The sequence below is a fragment of the Sturnus vulgaris genome, chromosome 1 (assembly GCF_052056855.1).
Source record: "Sturnus vulgaris isolate bStuVul1 chromosome 1, bStuVul1.hap1, whole genome shotgun sequence".
NCBI lineage: Eukaryota > Metazoa > Chordata > Aves > Passeriformes > Sturnidae > Sturnus > Sturnus vulgaris.
The window spans coordinates 119,269,521-119,291,725 of NC_142243.1; the positions used below are offsets into that span (position 1 = coordinate 119,269,521).

At 37.8% G+C, this 22,205-nt stretch overlaps 1 protein-coding gene across 1 annotated transcript in view; it reads right to left on the reverse strand.

The window, feature by feature from the left end:
• The window catches only part of NSMAF (neutral sphingomyelinase activation associated factor), a 39,257-nt gene extending 24,907 nt beyond the window's left edge, over window positions 1–14,350 (reverse strand). Inside the window, exons 1-6 of the mRNA XM_014873074.2 lie at window positions 14,084–14,350; window positions 4,257–4,346; window positions 4,084–4,162; window positions 3,927–3,994; window positions 3,805–3,841; window positions 934–984 (exon numbers count right to left, since the gene is read on the reverse strand). Of these exons, the coding sequence (XP_014728560.1) occupies window positions 934–984; window positions 3,805–3,841; window positions 3,927–3,994; window positions 4,084–4,162; window positions 4,257–4,346; window positions 14,084–14,136 (378 nt within the window). The 5' untranslated portion in view covers window positions 14,137–14,350. The remainder of the gene's footprint in view (window positions 1–933; window positions 985–3,804; window positions 3,842–3,926; window positions 3,995–4,083; window positions 4,163–4,256; window positions 4,347–14,083) is intronic.
• Between the last annotated feature and the right edge of the window lie 7,855 nt (window positions 14,351–22,205).

The window sequence follows — 22,205 nt, forward strand, 5'->3', positions numbered from 1 at the left end:
GCTTTCCAAACAACCCTTCTAATTCTTTTATTTTCCACTGTGTTGGCAATAGGATGAGGTACTTGTCTGGTACTTAATAAATCTTGCACATGGCTGCAAAACAGATCATGGAAGGACTAGAAGACAAAATAGGTTCAACACATGAATTAAAAAAAAACAAAACTAAGAGAAAAATCTTTAAAGACCTATTTTAGAGACAGATCTAAACACAAAAAACCAACCCAAAGCACTTGTTGTGAGAACAGAGATCCTCTCTTGCCTCTTTGCTGTCCACTACAGTAAAAGAAATTTATGGACTCCATCATTCTTGAAGTTTCTTACTTGAACAAATACATTGAGAAATATAATTCTGTCTTCTTCAATTCTTGGGCAAAATGTGGATTAACTTTATTAACTTTTAATAAAAGACTGGCATTTGTATCTTAACTAATCCCACAGTTTAAGCAAAGAACTCTTGCTTTTATGCCTTGAAGCCTCCAGGCTCAGAATTGGAGCAGACTGACTCCACCAGCAGAAAGCTCCAATTTCTGCTGGGAGCAGCCCTATCTGCCACTTCTTTGAACTGAGAACCACTCAGCTGGGAAATACCAATTAGCAATCTCTCAGATCTGAGCAGAACTGAGGAGAAGGCACTTAGCCAGGATGCAGTGTCCACTGTACATGAGCAGTCAGCTGATAGCTCTGACTGTTGAGCCCATAGAGTTGCACATCAAGGTAAATGCAAGTGTCAAGTTTGCAGCATGTCCTCCAAGAAGCATCAGAAAGCCATCACAGAAGAATTCAGACATGGTTTTTCAAGATGCAATTGCTTTTTTTAAAAAAGCTTTATTGTCATATTCCTCAAATCATAATTATCTTACTCTTTTAGAAATGAGAACATAAATCCTTACAAAACTCCAGTTTGCTAAAAGCAGTGAAAAAATACATACTTACTCTTACTGTTTTATAGGGTGCAATAACATTTCTTTCTTTAATGAGAAAAACCTGAAAGAGTAACAGACATTACAGATTCACACCTTAAAAAAGAATAAAATTAATCAGAAGTACTTGTAAATACAAAGCTAAGAACACTGTTTAAGCAAGCAAAACACTTGGTTATAATATCCTGCTTTAACTACCTCAGATAAACTGCACAAAAACAATGAGCTTTTATATTGCAAGGAGAGCAAAAGTACAATTTAGTTCAGAGGCTTACTTATACAGTTGATTAGTGGGCTTTTATCCTAATCATATGACCTTCAAGGAGTTGCAATACTAAAGCAAATACACACAGCTACATTCAGTGGGGCAGATCCTCCCCCTCTTTTAGTGGCTCAAAGTTCTGTCCAAACAGGAATTACCCCAGATTGGCAATTCAAAACACACACTGTGCAAAGTTTCTCAAATGAATGCCTTTCTTCTGCTGCTAAACGTTTCGCTTCCAGCTCCAACTGCAGTGAACACCAGATTTCCTCCCTCATCCAATACCATGCTTTTGAACAGTTTCATTTCTCTGGTGCTAGCTTCATCTCTGATAACATCTTTCCTCTCCAAAACCCACAAAAACCTACTCTCCTTCTTCAGAACATTGCCACAACTCCTAGAAAAAGACATGACTGCTAGCACACTAATTTGTACACCATGCCTTACTATCCACCATCTCAAGGGTGACAAGCCAGAAATAAGTTGTGGTTTTGGTGTTTGTAGAGAAGGCTCAAATTTGCTAAATCTCAGGCCAAAGATCAGGATTGGTTCTGAACTAAACAAAACACACAGAACTGCTGTCCTGGGGTGACAACTGCATAACCTACTGTGTTCTACTCCTGGTCCAAGAGACTTAGTTGATCACACGTCCTTTCTCAGTGCCTCAGTTTCCTTCCTATAGGTAGCACATCTGTGGTTCTACACTCCAAGGCATCACGGCAGCAGCCCCAAACCAAGGGCAAGTACCAAACTTGCCAGAACGGATGTGTACAATGCTCTCTATGCAGAATTCTCCTGGCTGCTACTTACAGCCTTCCTCATTCCCACCAGCTGACAGAGAGCCAACCTTTACCACACAATTGCTCCAAGAAACATCCAGCTAGAAGAAAGCAAGTGGCAGGCTTAGAAGCCTGTAAGTTCAGCATGCCTCTATAAGTGCTACACTAAAAAACAATGGTAATTGGTGTCTTTCATCTGACATCAGCATTTACAGACCTGAATCAGGCCATGGGAGAATCAGAATGAGAAACCTGCTTCACATACATTGCTGTTCTGCAGGATAATTATAGTGAGTACTCTATATTACATAAGAAGGAGACATAATGGTTTGGGTTTTTTCACTTGTAAGCTGAGCAAAAACCTAAGCATACTGTATTAATTTCCTACTTTTGAGGATTCCCCCCAGTTTTATCTCAAGAAAAAATACTGAAATAATCTCAAGTTATTATTCCCATTTGCCATATTTTAAAGCCATTAGTTCTAAATTGTCTGTTACATAAAGAAAAGCTGCTTATCCAGCCACATACTAACTACTTTTTCTGAGTCTAAAAGGCAAAGATGCTTAAGATGTTCCAAGTAGTCCCTATGTGTGGTTTCCTGCAAGGCAAAAATTCTACCTTAAAAAAAACATATTTTTAATTGGATCATGATCTGTCATAATTACAACTAGTGACTACTTGACACTTGGAAGTCCATATGCCTTTTATACAAAATACCAGCATATATGATGCCACCCAGGTATTTCATAACATTTCCTCAGATATAGGAAGACGACTGGCAAGTTACAAATGGGAGGAGTGGGGGGTGCTAACCACACTTTCCATCTTAAAACGTAATTCCTCTTTCCTACAAGATGTTTCTTATAATCACTTGCTCTTCAGAACATATAGTAATGATGTACGGTGGAAGCATTGCCTGGAGCAGTTAGAAATTCTTTTTTAAAAATCATCAGTACACGAGAAAAGCTGCCAACTCAAGAAATAGATTACACAGTATTTTCCACAGAAGCAGTTTCAAAATGAAATTAAATATACTGATTACTACAACACAAACCACAAACTTCTCTGGTATAGACAGTATTAAATGCTTGAGTTTGTTTTGACTGCAGCAGTATGCAACTGAGCAAGGCTATCAATCTTGGGCATTGGTAAAGACAGGTTTTAGAAATATACAAGAATATTTAAAATTGTATTTCCCACCTCAACTCTGTTCTATCCTGAAAGGAACATGTGAACATTTTTTTAAAATTTTTACAGCTTTAGAACACCTATCAACTGAAATTTATCAAAATTTAAAGTGTATCCCCTTGGTTAACTTTAAGAATGAATACATCCACCATCACAACTCCTGACTGAAACTTGAAGACAATATTTCAGGACAACTACTGAAATCTATTTGGTGGACACAGCACAATCCAGAGTTTTCACAAAGCTGAACTGCAGGTACTGAGATGGCTTTGCTATTACCACAACATGCTGCAGAAAGTAGATGAAAGCAGCATAACAAGACCAAACTAAAGATTATTAATAAAGAAGGTTTATTACAGTCTATTCTCCTTTTTCATTCAATTCTAAAGTTTCCCTAAGCTCCATTATTAAGTGCAGGGCAAAAAGTTCAGTTTATTGAATTAATGATTTAATGAAGTCATTAAGAGTTTGCAATTTCCAGCATCAACAGTTTCACATTAATGCTAAGGTTTTGACACTAATTAGTTTTGTTTTCAGTGAACTTCCCACACTTGGACGACAGCTTTGAGGAAAAATACCATTAAAGAACATAAGCTTGCTCATTTTGTAACCTCACCCATTTACACATCAATAATCTATTATATCCAGGTCTTACCTGGCTACATACAACAGAAATCCCTCCAGATGTATTCCTAAAATGTAAATAAGATATTTGAAATTATGGGCATTTGGGCTTTAAAAGAAGATAAATACATACAGTATCCGAAATTTACCTACCGTGTGAAAGGGTTATTTGCTTCATTATCTTCTGGGGCTTTTATACTAATGCAATCCCTCAATGGTATCTGCAGCAAGTTATAAAAATACACAGTCTTTCTTAAAATCTTTTAAGAGAATCTTTAGTTATCAAGAAATTTAAGTTTGCACTGCTTACCTTGATAATGGGCTGGATATTGTCATCTGGTTCAAAAATAATTGACTTTGAACAGATTTTTAGGGAGCCTCTGAATTTTCTAAAAGGAACAATAAAATAAAAGTTGTGCATGTGTTCGAGATACATGAGTCTAGAACGACTCCAGTAAATTAAGTTATGTAAGAGTTTTGTACCTTTCATCTTTGCAATCTCTATTCGTAATATGATTAGCTGTGTGCTGTTCAAAGTAATATTCTTCCAGGTTAAGAAGAAGCAGTGAAAACCTACAAATTAAAAAAAAATAAAACTTTTATTCCAAGAGAAAACACCATAGCAGTTAGTACTCTTAATAAAACATCTCGAGTGTTTGGAAAGTTTCTAGTGATCTTTTTGCTGCACCCCACACTCTAATAGTGAATTAATTTAGCTTTTTAAAATAACAACCTATATGGAAAATTTGTGTACATATGAAGAAGATAAATTGATGCTCTTCCAACACATCTAAGGTTAGCTATTTGATTCTGGTGTCCTAGGTGGAAACTATTCAAATACAGCCAGGCTTTCTGCTTTAGCCCTGATCAATGTATGCCGGGCAAAATATGCAACGACACAAAAAGGAAGGGCAGGAACTAATCACATAAAATGGATGAAATTAGATTGTTTTGAAGCCAAGCCAAATTACATTGGTCTAAAATGTTAAGTGACAAAACTGGCACAGATTTTACAACACAACTGAGTCACTTGATGGATGCCCTCTGAGGAAGTATTACCTTCCTCACCAACCACATTTTGGACTTCCTCCCTACTTCTGTTCAACCCCCAGGAAGCCTGTTCATGGCCTAATGTGATTAAAACAAACCTTAACAACAACAAAACAAAAATAGGAAACTGAAGTCTTCGAAAGTATTTAATTGCAGGATCATAGTAATGCCAGTGCAGGTACCAAGTACATGCAGATAGGCCAGATTAGGGAGAACATGAAAATGCTTTGTCTACCAACTTAATTAAAACTGCCACAAGTCATCAAAGCTCAACAACATTCTAACAGGGTGAACACTCAGTGACTGAGTGTTACAGCTATAGAGAACACCAGTTGATACTGGCACAGCAGGAGAAGCAAAAACAACTTCAGTGGGAAGTACAACTTGCTTGTGTGCAGCACTGATCTGATGTGCACAAGTACTTAGTATTTATTTACACTCACATTTTGAGCTTTTTGTACTTTGCTCATGATGTGCTTCAACAGAAATGCCTGTGAAAACGCTAATAAACACCAAGTGTCCCCAGAGCAGTATTCAAACAGCAGTAAATATGTCAAGAGTTCACAAAATGAACAGAGTGAATTGAACAGCTGGTTCATCAAAAAGGCATATTTCACAATGAAAAATAACGTTATTGAAAATACATCTTGTGCACTTAAAGATTTTGTTGTGGTTGCTATCTTAAATAGAATATAACAATAAAGGTTTTACCACAGCTGCAAGTAACAGTGGGTCTATATACTCAAAACTGCTCGTGTTTCCAAGATACTTTGTCTTACTGCTCTGCTGCTTTTTCAAAATGGCCTTATCTTTACTTTCCTCTCTTGAAAACAGTTTTTTTTATGATGCCATTGTACTGGTTTTAGCTTGATTTTCTTTGGAGTATCTACTATGGGGCTTTGTTTTGGATTTGTGCTGAAAACTGTTGATAATTCAACACTGAGTGTGCTTAAACAGAGCCAAGGCCTTTTCTGCTTCTCACCCCACCCTGCCAGCAAGGTGCACAAGGAGTTGAGGGGACACAGCCAGGACAGCTGACCCCAACTGACCCAAGAGTTATTCTGTGCCATATGAAATTATACTCAGGACATGAAACATTATAGCTTCCATGCAGTTACCATTATAGCCCATTTTTCAACATATCATCCAGTTGAAATCATCCAGGACAAACTTAGATTTTGCAAGCCCAGATCTTGCAAGTTCTATCACATTTTTAAAGCTTTTAATAAAGCTCTGTTAGGATATATAAAGAGCAATTCACCAGTAAAATGCTCTTCTTTCTAGTACGATAAGCATGTACATTTCATTTATTATCTACAAGCCAATTATTATCGTTTAAATAATAAAAAAAAAATTTAAAAGTCAAGAACAAAGGTAGCACCCAGATTTGTTTGGAAAAAATCTATTCTCTTTCATCAGGAAACAGCCACTATTGACATAGGGCGCATGAGCTTCAGAGAAATGGCATTTATGGTCCCATAATATTTTTTTTTCCAAAAAAACTATAAGGTGTTCAATAAAATTAAGTTTCTGAAATCCGTCATTCTTGAGCTCTTTCCTTTGTCTCCACCTATTTCTTTTAACAAACTCCTCACATTTTTGTATTTGTTCCAAATACACCTGTTGACAGCACTGGTATTTACCAGATTTTTAAAGTTTTTGGTAAATGCAGGCATCCATCATGTATTCAAGATAAGACATGTTTTTATATCAAAACATTGGCTGCTATTCACAGTAACTACAATATGCTCAACATAAGCCAAAATACATAAACCAAGAGAGTTCTCTTTGAAATCTTGTCATTATAACTACCTCTATGAAACTATTGTATCTTTGTACTTGTCACTTTATAAATCAACTTGATGCCTTAAGTCAATTCACCTTCCCAAAACCAGAAGCTGTGGGCAAGAATTTGAGGTATTCTTTCCCCAGCATAACTTACTGCTGCTGAACCAGACGATTTCACAAAGAAAAGAAAAAGAAAAGATATGCACAAAAACTCAAGATAAACTCTTTATATAGACTAAATAAGTACTGTAGGAAAACTGTAGGTTTACTCCTTTTTATATACCATGTTTTCTAGCAGCATCCAGTTTATCCTTTTGCTATTCACTCTGCGTCTGTTCCACATGAATACTCATTCTCCAGGCTTACAGAGACAGCATCACTGTAGAGCTTCTTGCTTAAGACCAGTGACCTCCTGTGCAATGATCTCCTGCTCACTGACCTTAGCTTTTCTGTCTGGAAAATGGGTTTGTATTGCTGTGCTGGAAGCTGTTAAAGCATTTTTCCTCAAATACCGTCCATCATATAGGCTAAGTGCATTTTCCATATTTATCTTCCCCTCCCACTCTCCATAAAGCCTTCCATGTCTTCCATGTCCAAAGCTGAAGCCTCTTCCTAGCATTTCTATGCTTGTTGCTACTCTACTGCATTTTCCTGTATTTTCAGGCTGCAACGAGTCACTTCTGCAGGCAGACAGAGCCCAGATATCAAATCTCCACAAATGCAATCCCAAGTCTCTACTTCTCTCAAGCACCCACTGCAATTGGGACAAACTTACTGCCTGTCTCAAAACTATGTCACAAAAACTGCCCCTTTTAAAATAATATTATACCCATAAGTGAAAGCAAAATTTTCAGACTTTCATCTCACTACTGGCTAACAAATGTAGACTAGTTCAAGTTACTGCTAATAAAGAACTCTGAAGTTTATGATGCATGATCTCTGGAATAACCTTCTGGAATTTCTCAACTCATCTCAGTCTTTACTGCTCAAGTATTTAAATTTCGTTTGCCTGTGTTAATGATCCACAGAGTTGTCAAAGAAAAGTCAAGTTTCCTCATATTACTAGAGTGCAGTCTTTTTTATCTTCACAGAAGAAATATCTTTCACATAAATAAACAGAGCCACTGATAGTTACTGTATCAACAGGGTCTCTCTTGAGAACCATCACTGTACATAATGATACTTCAGGCTTTCCAGGAGGTTTAACAAGTATCTACAGATAGCAAGGGTACAGATCAGTCTCTGGCATGTTGCATAAGGAGGCAAACAATGTTGTGAAGGCCTGAAAAATATAGGACATCAATCACAATAGCTATAAAACTACAGCAATGGGCTGTAGTTTTCAAAGTACAACTAAGCAGTCGGCCTTTGGGCTGACTGCCTTCCAAAGAGCTAAAGGAGGTATTCCAAAGACACTTGTGACATCAAGATGACCAGCACACCAAATTTATATACTATCAACTGCTATGTGGTCCTACAAAAAGAATTTGTATGCATGTTTAACACAGATTTAAAATAGTAATTTAATTCTGCGCATGACAGGAAGACTAAAAAAAACCCCCAAAACAAACAAGAAGTAACAGTAGGCAGAGAATGCATGAGATATCCTGTATAAGAAACTGGTTAAACCTGTAAGAGTTGAAAATTATATTTTGGTTTTCAGCCACTGAGCAGCTGTACTGTTCCCAGTGCTGTGTAATTAACAGCACACTCTGTAAGCCTATGACTTTGTCACACTGACCTGCAACAGCAGCCTGGATCAAAAAATCAATGTCAAGATTGTGACACAATAAGTGTCCCCAGTCTTCCTTGCCTTCAAGTCTGATCCCAAGACATAAAAATATGTCAATCTAAAGCAGTTAGTTACCAAATCATAAGTTTTAACTGGATAATGTACAAAAATATTTTGGTATCTAAAATGAAAAAGGGGTTGGATTTTTTTCCACTTTTAAATTATCAGCAAGAACCAGCATCTAAAAAACCCCAACCAAATAACCAACCAACAAACAAAGCCCAGTTCTGGTTCTTACATATTTGTAGGTGATCCCTTCAGCGTCTATTAAACACCTTTGCCTGGTGCTCTAAACCTTTATATTCCTGTAATACAGTAATAAGTAAACATCATAAAGTTATTTTTCAGGCAAACTGCAAAGGATCAAGTTTGAGACATTTTTCTTATTACCAGCAAGTGGTTAATCTTGATCCATTTTCAAAATTAACAGCCCAATTGTTACTTGAAACTTCCCAAGTATAAATCATTAATGAGTGTTTATTAAAAATCTACTTAGAGAAAGGTAATGCTATAGTTTGGAAAGCAACTCGAATATCTATTGACACAAAATACTTTGAAATCCAGCAATAAAACTCACACCTTAAAGGTTACTACAGGATATTTTTATGCTTGTATCCTAATAAAGACAGGTTTATGCCCACAAATGTTGTGGTCACAGAGGTATTTAATGGTTTGCAACACACTGATGAAGTTAGTAAGCCACAGGCATGTCTTTAGGGATCATTGACCATTTTTTTTTCTTGTACAATGAACTTAACACACTAGGCTAACAAAAAAAAAAAAAAAAAAAAAACAAAAACAACAAAAACCAACCATATAGTATTCTGAAAATGACAACGAGACAAATCAGACAAGATTTTCCAAAAAGTTCAAACTCCATAGAAGTAGCTATAAGGGTTGAACCTGCAAGATGTTCAATGTCTTATACTATAGCCTCTTAACAGTCCATTCTTTATACTCAGTGTCTCACCAACAGCAAACAAACCTTCCGAGAACTTCCAAGATTACTGTATTTTCTTATTATGTGTAATATTTGAAAATCAGAATTTGAAGGGGGAAAAAAAAAGCAGCTCCAGTAACTTTGCTACTTTTCTGGTCCTACAGACTCATAACACCTCAAAAACTACTTCCAGTAGTGGTGACCAGCCAATTTTGACTTAAAAAGCGATCACATTAGCAGACAGGCCATAATGTAAGCTTCTATTCAGACCTGTGGAGTTTTCCCAGGATAGTTTTGCACATGGAAGGGTACATGGAATGCCAGAAATAGTACCATGTGAAGGGGTGAGGCACAAGAACAAGGTGGTCAGAATGAGACTTTACCCTTTGGAATGCAGCATACCCACACAGCAGCCCTGCTGTCAAGAGATGCTGGGGAAAAGGCAGTTTCACTTTCCAGGGTAAAATAAATCAGTAGCCACCAGTGCTGCTATGGCAAAGCCTTGAGCTTTAGAATGGAAAGGCACTTAGACTGTTACATCTCAGGTTTAATGCAAGTTCTGCATTCAAAAATCAACAGCAGCAGCTTTGAGAGGGAAGAAAGAAGAACATGCTAGAAAAGGGAATATCTTTTATAATAACAACTCACACAGCTGGAAAAACCAACACCTCCAACTTAAATAACACAAGGAGTTTCCCAAATCCAAAATGGAAAGATTTTCAGTCATAGTTGTGCCTGTCTGTCTGAGGGTTTGTGTTGGAGGGGCAGGAGCTACAGCAATGGATGATCAGTACAGTGTAGGCACACACATCTCTACATCTCCTCAGATAACTTTAATGAAGGCTTTATTTAGAGCTTTTGTATTGAAACATCTTCAATCCACACAATGTTAAAAGCATACAGAACCTGGTAAAGAGTTAATCTTTTAACAGTCTATGAGGAGCTGTTTGAGCTTAAAAGGTAAGCACCTACACTTAAGGGGACAGGTAAATTAAAGCATGCCAACATAATTTTGCTTGAAGACCTATTTCAAATTCCTGTCTTCACATAGTCCCAGAAAGATTATATTAAGAATAACTGAAAAATCATATGCCAGTCAGTTGGAAGGTACTTTATTGTGAAGGGAATCAGTATTCCTGAAGCAGCTCCAGGTAGAAAAAAGGTAATTATCTTGCCAAGAAAAACAGAACTCACTTCCTTTTTCAAAGAGCTACTATATAATTGCCACTCAGAAAAGGTCTGAGGAATATGAGTCAAGAACATACCCAAGACCCATAAGAAAACTCGGCACTAAGTATCAAGAAAACACTTGCAAAACTTCAGCTCCTATGATGTCATTCCCAATACACAAGGTTTGGGAACCCAAAGGCACCCAAACATTCCTAGCATTGCTCTGAGCATGCAGCCAAGAAGCCAGTCACCCTTTACCAACTACAACCTGGGGTTTATATAGCCTGCCAACATGCTACAAAATATCCTCCAAACAAAAGTGTGTTGCATCAGCCTTAGCCTACTTGAGAATTTTACTGTTACTTTGCTTTGTGCACGTCCCTCTATACTTCAGTTTGGAAAAGACTCAGACATCCAATAATACCTGGGGAGGAAAAAAAAGAAAACAAAACAAGTCCTCAGTTTATTTTATATTCCAATTTCACCTACCAACTGAAGCACTGGACTTATTCAAACTAGACACAGGAATGATCATGCAGGGACCAGTGCCTTGGCAAAATCCTTTTTATACCACCCAGGAAAGGTACCCATTGATTCTGCTATAAATTCATAATCTGTGATAGAAGTCCTACTATTTTCGTCCTTTCATCAGAAAAGCACGTGCTGGAGATCTACTTGGACACAAGGGTTTCAAGTTTTCAACACACCCTGCACAATCACTTGACCTGAAACTGGAAGTACAATCGTGATAACAGAAGGAAATTGTCAGGGATGAAAAAGCAGGGCAGCCCAATCTAGCAGCAGCACACAGCTATGCAAAACCAACTCTAAAATTAAACCTTCTCCCAACAAGAACAATTATCTGTAGGCCAGCTGTAGGACTCATTTGCTGACGTTTGGATAAAAGCCTTCATTATGCATACTTTGTTTCAAGAGAGTAAGATAAAGCTACTGATGGAAAAAAAAAAGTAAAAAAATATGTACATATATATATATATAAACCCAATGCCCAAGCAACCATCACACCAAAGATCCATCTGCAGCACCTACGTGCTGCCAGTACTTTGCTTCATGTGAGTGATTTTTCCATCCAGCAGAAGAAATTCACCCCTCAAACAGGAAGCCAAGCAGGGTGCACGACAAACCAGCAGCACTGTATAGAGAGCCCCTGTATCAAGCATTTACACTTGCTTGTATTTAGGCACACTGCCAGCAGAAGTGAGAAATCAATTTATAAAGAAAGCAACGACCTGAGCCAAACACCACATCATCTAATTTAATGTTTTATAACTAAAATTGTTTGCAAAAAAGGATTGCTGTTCATGAAGGATGAATATTTCAGGGATTAAATAAACTGTCCTGCACACAGGACATTTCAGCATTTTCTTGTTTTCTACTAGAAAATGGCAAATAGTCAGAAAAGAGGGTTTATGTAACTAGATATGAAAGTGGACTAATTAGTTAAGAAGAAATATTTTTTTTTTCAGATCACTTAAAACTAATCTGATCTTCCTTCCCTCCAAAACAACTGCCTAAGAAGATTAACTTCTCACTTATCAAGTTCCACAGTACTCTTAACTGGAACTTTTACAGCTTGAAGTTTTGTAGAAAGCAACATACAAGTAACAACCAAAAAAATAACAACAAATCTCAAACCAAAACATACATCAAATGCAGTTGCCCCAAAATTTTTAAAAGCCATGCTCATTTCACTAGGAAATAGCTACACTAAGGATACAAAGATCAAGCAAAGTTTTTAAGCAGAAGTTGGTGTCTCTAACAGCTACCCAGCACCTAGGTAAAAAAATTCTCAGAACCTGTCCCTTCAATGAAGTCATAGCAAGCAGGATTTTTGTTGTTTCAAGGTAGAACTATGAGGACAACACACAACAAAAATACAGTGACTTCTGATCTGATATTTCTAAGCTCAAAATATTTTAAATCATTTAAATGCTTTTAAGATTTCCTAGTGGAGAAAAGCACAGGAAAAGAGGGAGAGGGAGGGACCTGATATGGGGTACAAAACATATATATTTACTTGGATTTTGTACTAATATCAATTGTTAGGCAAGGGGAAAAAACAGAGAAATGGGTTTGCAGATATAGAAAAAGCTGCCAGTGCAAATGAGAACGAGACTGATCTTTCATGGAATGCTCAAATTACAAGCTCAAATAAGATCCTGATATGCTTTCATGTATGAGCAAAGAAAAAACTTCTCATCAATAACTGTAGATCAGTAATGCTGACACACTTATATGCTGACTTTGTTCTCAGGGCTTTTTAGAAGAGATTTAGATCCCACTTGGGTTCTTTGGGACAAGTCTGATTTTTGGTCTTTTTTCTCAGCTTCCCAAAAAAAAAAAAAAAAGGACTATTTACATTACACAGCTAACAGTCACTTTACTTGTTTTTCCTACAATTAAGATGCTTTACTTCACAATTAAAAATATTTCTCTTTTCCTTCTTCAAACCGGAAGTTTGTCCTTTCTGCCTGCAGCCCCTTACACACAACTGAAACCACAGCAGCCCCCCCAAAGCAAAAAGATATACAAGAAGACAAAACGTGATCCAGAACACATCTGTACTTAAAAAAAAAAAAAAAAAAAGAAAGAAACACTTCAGAGGAAGTGGTAGCTTCGGTAGCTTCATGGGCTGTACAACTATGAATCAGAATTTATATGGACAGAGTGAATCCAGCTCTTCATCATGTGGCTTTCTCATCAACAATAAACAGCGCTGTGTAGCCAGCAGAGATCTGCACCAGGAAGAATTTGCACAGGGCTCGCATGGGACCAGCCTGCTGTTTCCCTGGTTCCTGCAGCAGGAGACAACTGGGGATCCCTGACCCCCCAGAGAAGGTGCTGTCCTTCTGCTGTGTCGACCTGAGCCGACCTAATGCTCTCACAGAGATCTCCTGTGCGAAAATATTAAGCTTGCAAAAGATTTAGAAACTTTTTGACAAGGCAGATACAGCTAAGCCAGGCAAACGAAAGTGGGACACTACCTAAATATAAGAGAGTAAATTCAGGATACACTCAAGCATGTGTGACAAGCCTTTGTTGTAGGTTCAGAAACAAAACAAAGATTACAAAGTCAGCAAGCAGGAACGGGCTAATTGAATTTAACGCTTTAAAGAGACAACACAGAGTCTGTAATTTAAGGGCTGACAGTACACTGACTAAAGTGTTCAGGAGAAAAAGAAAAGGAAAAAAAATCACAACAAACTACAACAAACTAGAGTGAAGCACAGCTCCATGCCACAAGCACAACTGAGAACAAACTAATATACAAAAATCTACAAGACGCTATTTTTTCACGCAGTCTATGCAAGGCAAGCAGCATTCCTGTTTTCCCAGGTCCTTTCTACACCCTTTTAAAGCTTTAACTCAGGGGAACCACCAGCCACCTGATCCCAGCAGTAACAACACCGAGGGCAGCACAGCGCCCGCGCTCTCCTCCCGGCTGTGCCGCGGCCTCTCCGGAGGCCCCGCCGCCCGCAGCTCCGCCGGGCGCTCCGAGGGGCCGGGGCCGAGCGGGGCTCCTGGGGCCGGCGGGACAGGGCTGCTCACCTCTCCTTGGAGTACAGCTCCCGCTCCAGCCGCCGCTTGCGGATGAAAGCCATGGAGCCGCCCGGCCGAGCTGCCGGTGCCGCCGCCACAGCAGGCCGGGCCGGGCCAGGCCGCGCCTCAGGGAGGCGGGGAGAGCGGGCCGGCCGCGGCCGCAGCCGGGCTGGCGAGCCCGGCCCGCCCCGTTGATACCGCCGGAGAGGCGGGGGAAGGTGGCACAGTGAAAAGGCCGGGGAAATGGAGGCGGTCGGCGCCGGGGGTTCTGCGCCCTCGCCCGGGCTGCGGTGTCTCTGCGGCCCTTCGGGGCCTCCGCGGCGCGCACGGAGGGATGCTCACGCTGCATTACATTGCGAAACAGCTTCGTTACGTGGATTAAAATACATTTTTTAAATGTAGTGCCTTTGCAGTGAGATCATTGTGCCCGTAATGCGTGTGACAGAAGCTGGCCGGGTAGGAGGTGTGTTCAAAGCCTAGAACCACAGAATATGCGGAGTTGGAAGGGATCCATCAGGATTATCCAACTCCCTGCCCTGCACAGGGCATCCCCAAGAGTCACACCATGTGCCTGAGTGCATTGTTCAAACGCTTCTTGAACTCTGTCAGGCTGGGGCTGTGACCACTTCCTTGGAGAGCCTGTTCTGGTGCCCAACCACCTCCGGTTGAAAAATCTTTTCCTCATATTCAACCCAAACCTCCCCTGACTCAACTTCATGCTGTTTGTTCAAGTCCTATCATTGCCTAGAAAGACCTCCTAGAAAGAGGAGTTAAGTAAAATCTCTTCGTTTGCATAAAAACCCTTCAAGTCATGGAACCGCTGCTGTCTCTGAACAATTTATTATGTGTTTACCGACATGATCTCTTGTGCAGTAGAAGAATGCTGTTTTTTGCATGTTTATAAGTCAGGAAAATTGATTCATGGAGAGGGTATAATTTTTCACATAGGAATTAAAAGAAATACAGGTTTCTAGACCTCAAGAGATTGCCTGATGTACTCTCCGCACGGAGTTGGATTCAGGTATATGTTGATCAGTGTTACAAATATTTTCAATTTGTGGACATAAATATGAGACCTATTGTGTTTACAGAAGGCTTGGGTTGAAAGGGACCTTAAAAATCAGGTGGTTCTATGGGCAGGGATGCCTTCCACTACACCAGATGGCTCAGAGCCTCATCCAGTCTGGCCTCAAACACTTCCAGGGATGAGATATCCACCACTTCTCTGGGCAACCTGTTCCAGTGCCTCACCACCCTCACAGTAAATAATTTCTTCCTAATATCTAATCTTAACTTTCTCTTTTTTATTTTTGACACCATTTCCCTTTGTCCTTGTCACTACATGCTCCTGTGAATAGTCTCTCTCCATCTTTATTGTAGGCTCCATTCAGGTACTGGAAGGACGCAATTAGGTCACCCTGAAGCCTTCTCTTTTCCAGGGTGAAGAATCCCAATTCCCTCAGCCTTTCCTCAGAGCAGAGGTGCTCTATTCCTCTAATAATCTTGGTGGCCTCCTCTGGACTTGCTCCAGCAGGCTGATATCCTTCCTGTGTTGATGACCCCAGAGCTGGATGCAGTACTTGATGGTGAACAGTATTTATGTGTCTCACTTATGCTGTAATAAATATTTGTGTATGAATATATACTTATTCAGATAATTGTTTATATCTGAGGATACATATATCATCCTCTCATAGACTAAACATTCTTTTCACTTTTCTTATAGACTACACTCATAAATTATTTATTCTTCCAGGTTTATTCTGCCTTCTTTCCAGTATGACTTTTGCCTTTATCTCAGGATATAAGGCATCAACACCAACTAGAGTGCAGTAATTATGCCCCATGTGTTGCACATGAGAGGAACATTCATAAATACATCCCAGTGAGAACTTGCTTGTCTCATTGTGACAGAAATTTCTGCTCAGAACTGATTCTAATATAATGCCATTTAGTTCTCCATTTTTTCTCCAATATATGTAAGTTCTTAGGCATAATATTTGATTTAATCTTGCTAACTTTAAACATTTATCCTAGTTAAGAATATAGTTTTGAAATTTGATACTGCCTTCTACCTTTCACATTGGTGACAACCAGGTTTTTTAATATATCTATATTGTTGCATCTTGCAAATCACTAATGAAAATACTGAGTAGAACTGAAATGACAACAGATCCTTATGGGTTGTCATTGCAGGTTCTCTCCAAGTTTGATTTTTATAAGCAGTATGACAATTGCTTGGTGCTTTCATGAAAATTATGTTTCTTTTGCTTTTTGTTTCAATGAAACTGTCATAGGGCAGTGTCTAAATGATACTAACCTCAAGATCTATAACACTTACTGTTTCTCTTCTTCACTGAATCTGTGAAATTGATTGTAAAAAAGGGCATTAGAGTGGTGTGAGAGCATCTGTTCCTGACAACCTTATGGTAACTTCTTAACTGTGAAATTTATTCTAGATTATTCCTTGACATCAAAATAAATCTGGATTGCTTTAGAGCAGCTTTCCTTAGGTAGATGCATTTTATTCTTTTCTTGTCTCTTTAAACCTATATCATCTTCTTACAATTCAGAGATTGTTTTTGCTATGTTATTAAGTAAATTTCTTTAGGCCCTATTAACTTGATTACATAAAATTTACATAGTTTTTGGCTCATTCCTTCTTTAAACTCTACGGTAAGATAAACTTAACTAAGTATCTGGGCACTTCTAATGTATTTCCAGAACATTTTCTTGTTGCATTTTATACTCCTTTTTACCTGTCACTCATTTTGTACTGTAGGCTTTGTAATTTTATTCTTTTATTCATATTCTTTTATGTTACCCTTCAGTTATGTCCCCTTATTGTGACTTCATTCTTCAAATCCTTGAAGAGCTTTTAATGTGATGTTAACACAGTCTACTTAAGCTTCCTTTCCTTCCTTTTGTTCACATCAAGATAGCTTGCTATTGTATGTTTAATTAAAAATGAGTCTATTGTTCTCTGTAGAAAATCTAGGTTAGCTTTAAATGACTGAGCTCAGGCCTAGACTGTACAGAAAGGAGGTTAATTAACTCATATAGATTGTCATGCTGTTATGATGAGCCTGCTTTTAGTACCTAGACTAGATTAAAGCTAGCTTAAGTATTTCTACATAATAATGCAATCCATAGTTGGCAATGCTGACGTGCTTTTTCTTCTTCTTTTTGGCAGAGTAGGGAGGTCTGTTTTGGTCAAATGTGTCATAATCACTTTCACTCAGTTTACTTTCTGCTTTTAAAATCAAAGTGAGCTCCTCTCTACTTGTCATGCAGTTCCAGTAATGCCTCTAACTTCCTCTATACTGTGATGCAAAAGTTCATCTCTAAAATACTACAAGAACTTGATAGACATTTGCCTCCTGCCATATTCTTCTTCAAACTGGTATTCAAGTTTTTGAAATCCATTGTTATCTCATGGGCAAACTTCTTGAATACCTTCATTAGTTGCTCAGAATACATTAGTAAAACCACCAACTTCCTCCTTTTGGATACAGCTGTAGTCTGTTATGAAAAATCGATCTGAATCATAACGTAATTTTACTTCCTCCTTCTAATTTTCACCAGGAACAGTATCTTTGTCTCTTCTTTAATTCAGTACACATTGAATCATCATCCCCTGATTTACTGTGCCCATTTTCCCTAGCATTCTTGTATACAGCTATCACTCATGACGTGCTACCATATCTCTGGGGTGCTACTAAACCTGTGTTTTTTCCATAGGCTCACTGGATCCCTGGAATTTGACTTCAAATATTCCAAGTTGTTTTTTAATTTTTTTTTCATTCTTTGTTTCTGGCAGATATTCCCAATGGTATTTAACCACTAAAGCTTTGTCTTTCAGGTATATAAAAAGCTTAATTAAATACAATGTTCAAATGTTTCTTGTCAATCCATTCTATTCTATTGGGCATTTTAAAATATGTTCAGAGTAGACTTAACTGATGAAGTCTGTGGTGAAGTTCCTGTTGGGAGTATAAAAGACTCCTGAGTGTAGTTCAAGGATTCATCCAATAATATATTCATTCTGAAAGATATGTCAATAGCCAAACTATGACACATTAACCAAAGCCAAAACTAGTAAAGAGTACTTTAGCTTATTGTTAGTAGCTCTAGTTAGAAAACAGAAACACATTTCTTTTTCATGGGGGAAAAAACCAACATTGTTACCTCTCATTATAATGACATTTAAACTATTCAATATAAGTTTACGTTTTTGTAAAGAAAGCATTTTTTGAAATATATGAATGAATAGTTTTGCTTTCAGGAGAAGTTTAGGACAGACTAACTTCTTCAAGGGAAGCACTGGCCCAAGTTTTCTGTGACACACGCTGTCTTTTCACTGTGTGTGCGTTCAGAGCCTAGAATAATAAATAAATCTTTAACTGGTACATTTTGCTTCTACCACAGTAACAATAACAAAACCAACAATTAGATGTGTCATGGCTTACCTGTTGTCCTGATCTGAGTGACAACCTGGAGGTACATGCAGAAATGCCACTAGATTAAAAACAATCATGTAAGGTTTACTCTCATGATAGAATTGCCAGCTTTGTTCTGAACACATTTAAACTAGGTTGTAATCATCTTTCTTGTACTAAACTCTGCTAATATTTGTGAGCTAGTTGTAAGTTAATTTATATGTGTACACAGTGTGTATTTGATTTAAAATCAATTTTAATTTAACCATTTTTTATCAATAAACAAATGTATAATTCACCATTTTTCATGGATAAAAAAGTAATCCTAGAGGCAGACTTAAAGTGTCAACATTTAAAGATGTTCTGTAAGTCAACTTGTAAAGGCAAGGACGACAGAAGTACAATTATTTTACGTGTCAATTTAAATGGGAGATTTTATGTAAAATAAATGTTTCCAGTGACATCTTTCTGAACCACACCCGTTCTGCAATACAGATTACTTGATTATAAATTGGTTTGGTTTTAGCACTCCTTGAAGGATTATATCTCCTTTAGATCTCTATACTCCTTTGCTAACATTACTAAAACTCTTTTTCATGGGTTAATCTCTGTAGAATTTTAGGCCTGGATTTTCAGCCCCTGAAAATCCACATACACACTGCATGTACCAAACTTAATGTGCAGATCCCTGTACTTCATTTTGGAAGCATCCCGAAGAGGACTCATAAAATAAGGCCGAATGCATGGTAATCCAGAAATAATCAGGTACACTTTTATACATCTGCATTACTGGCAAATAAAACAATATTAATGTCATCTCTTTAAAGTCATGTAAATTTTAAAGATCAGAGACAAATTTGTATCAGAAAAGGATATATTTACTTTATTAAAACAGATTTGGAACACATATGAACTACACGGAAAAAACAGCTGAATATGTTCATCAAGTAAGATACTCCCACACCCCTTCAGTGTTCCAGCTACTTTATAGAGTTGATGACTTGGCTCCCCTCCAACACCCATGCATACTTCATGTCATTAGATGCATGAGTCACTCAGCTCTGCTGTAGAGCTGCTAAATGTGGTGCCACAAATGTTCATTTGAAAAATGAATGAGCCCTTGAATAATTTTTCAGTATAGTTGGTGTTTTTAGGAAAGGCCTTTTAGTAAACTTGTTACATATAGTCCACAGGACAATGGAGCTGTATTTTATATCATAGTAATGAAAAATAAACATGGATAGTGGTGGTGAGAGAAAACCTGAAAAGTCTCAGGGGAGAATGGAGCATCTATTAGGGACAGATATTCTATGACTAGATGTCTAAGAGTATGTGTGTACAAAACTCAAAAGGGTGTTTAAATCCCACTCTATAAATGGTAAAATCACAATTGTCCCTTTTTTGGTCTACAGGTTCAGTGTTCTGGCAGAGGGTGATTTTCTTGGCTGTAGGGTAGGGCAAATAAGAATTAAGAATAAGAATTGAGATGCAGAACTAAACTGTTTAATTTGCTTATATACTTGGCCTTTTAAACTCTAAAAATGTTTCAGTGAAGAATATTTTAAATGCCTATACTTTTTGCATAGGTAATAGTCCCAGATATATTAGGCCATTTATCTAGTAGATACTTCAACTCTGTTGTCCAACAGCATTCCTGCTGCAAAGAAGAGCTGTGACAGAATAATATTCATGCTTCCATTTTAAATCAGTAAAACAAATGCATAATTTAGATTAATTTGCAGACATGCACACGAATGTATTATTTCTTTGACATATATGCTTGTATATTGGTTGCCTTTATCCCGCTTTCCCTAAACTGGAAAAGATAAAGAGCAAACCTATGTTATCATAAGTCGTATCTAAAAGCTAAGACTTGTGATCAACTGGGGAGATACAAGGTCAGCACAGCTAAGGACTGCATAAACAAATTAGACTGTTTTTCATATATTGAAGAACATACAACAAATGTATAAAGGCCTTTCCTTCTTCATTCCCATTCAGAAAACTTGGCATGCTTTGTATGATGTATAATAGAGAAGTTCTATGACTATATTTCTGAATGTAAGACTAGATTTTTTCTAAGTGGAAAATGCTTTCTCCTCCGTCACCAGTCAAAAGAGTTATATATATATAGATATATTTATAGCAGCTGGAGAAGTGACAAATGAATACAGAAAATACTTGTATTTAGAGAAGTTGTTTAGAACAGAATTTCTTCAGGAAATTGCACTTAAAGCACTTAGGATCTAAATTTAGCCAAATATGCAAAGTAAGCCTTTAGTCTAAGGTAGTCTTCCATGCTTCTACTGTGTGTCATGGAGAGAGAGTGGTTCTTACCTTGGACATCACACCTAAGGGGAATGGAATACTTCCTATAGGATCTCTGCTCACTCTGGAAAGAGTCCAGATGGCTGTCTTAAATTAGACATTCAATTTTAAGGTACAGCTGCTACAGCTGAATAAAATGAGCCATGTCTGCATTATTTGTTAACAGCAACCCCAAATTTACCCTAAAGATTAAACTTACCTGTTGCCATATTCACACACATGCAGGAGTAACTTTAGCACATTTTCAGCATTTCAAAATCTCTGTGACTGTGTTGATATCATAGTAATCAGATATGCCTGGACAGGCTGGACACGAGGCAGCATTGTGGAGGGAAAGTTGCCTGGACATGAAGCACACTGCTCATATAGCTGTTCTGTAAATTGTGCTTTTAAGTGTGGTGGAAACATATCTGCTATCAGCTGACTGGTTCGAAGAGGAGAGAGGAAAAGCAGTATTTTGCATTTTAAGAGGAGCAGAGGTGAAATTCTGGGATTTTGAGTGTTCTGAAAAATTTCCAAAACCAAGCTAGAGCTTCTGCTCAGTACTCATAAGCATATGGTAATTTTTACAGGATCACATTTAGAATTCCCACTTGGTATGATATGAAAGAGAAAAATTCAGTATTTGATATTGCTGCCTCATTATAATAGCTTGACTTCAGTAGCCTTCTGTTCAAAGAATTGGAACAGAATAGGGTGTGAGAAACTACTTAGGACTAGATCACTCAGCAATATGCAGAAAATAAATTGAACAGCTCCTGATGCTGTATGCCTTTTGATACTTAAATTTTTTTGAAATTCCTAAAGTGAAAGACCATTAATAGAAGAAGTTCAACTTCCAGTTACCTGATAGCTTCTTTTAAAAGAATATTGGAAAGATGGTTTATACAATGAAGGAGTATTTGGCTTGTTGCTCTTGAATGGTAAAGATTAAAGACTTCACATGCTGCAAAGACATACTTCAAGTACCCAAGAATTTTTGGAAGTCTAAAGCAAAAGGCACCTACTCTTCCTCTGAGATTTTGAACTTGAAATCCATGCTTCAAAGGAAGCATATATGTTTGGTATCATATATGTTTGGTAATGGTCAGGCATTAAAAGATACAGAACTCTGGTTGACAACTTAAACAATGAGCTGTGGTGGTTTGGGAACATGGGAACAGAAGGAAAAAAGACAGGAATATTGTTTTTCATCATTAAATGGATCACCGAATCTGTGTCCTACACATTGCTGCATTCTTTTAGCCAGTTGCACCTGTGTGTTGGATGGTTTTGACTCTGGTTATTTTCCTTCATCACACTGTAAGGATTTGTTGCCTCTTTATGTAAGAAGAAAGATATTTCTTTCAGAGAAGGAGCATCTC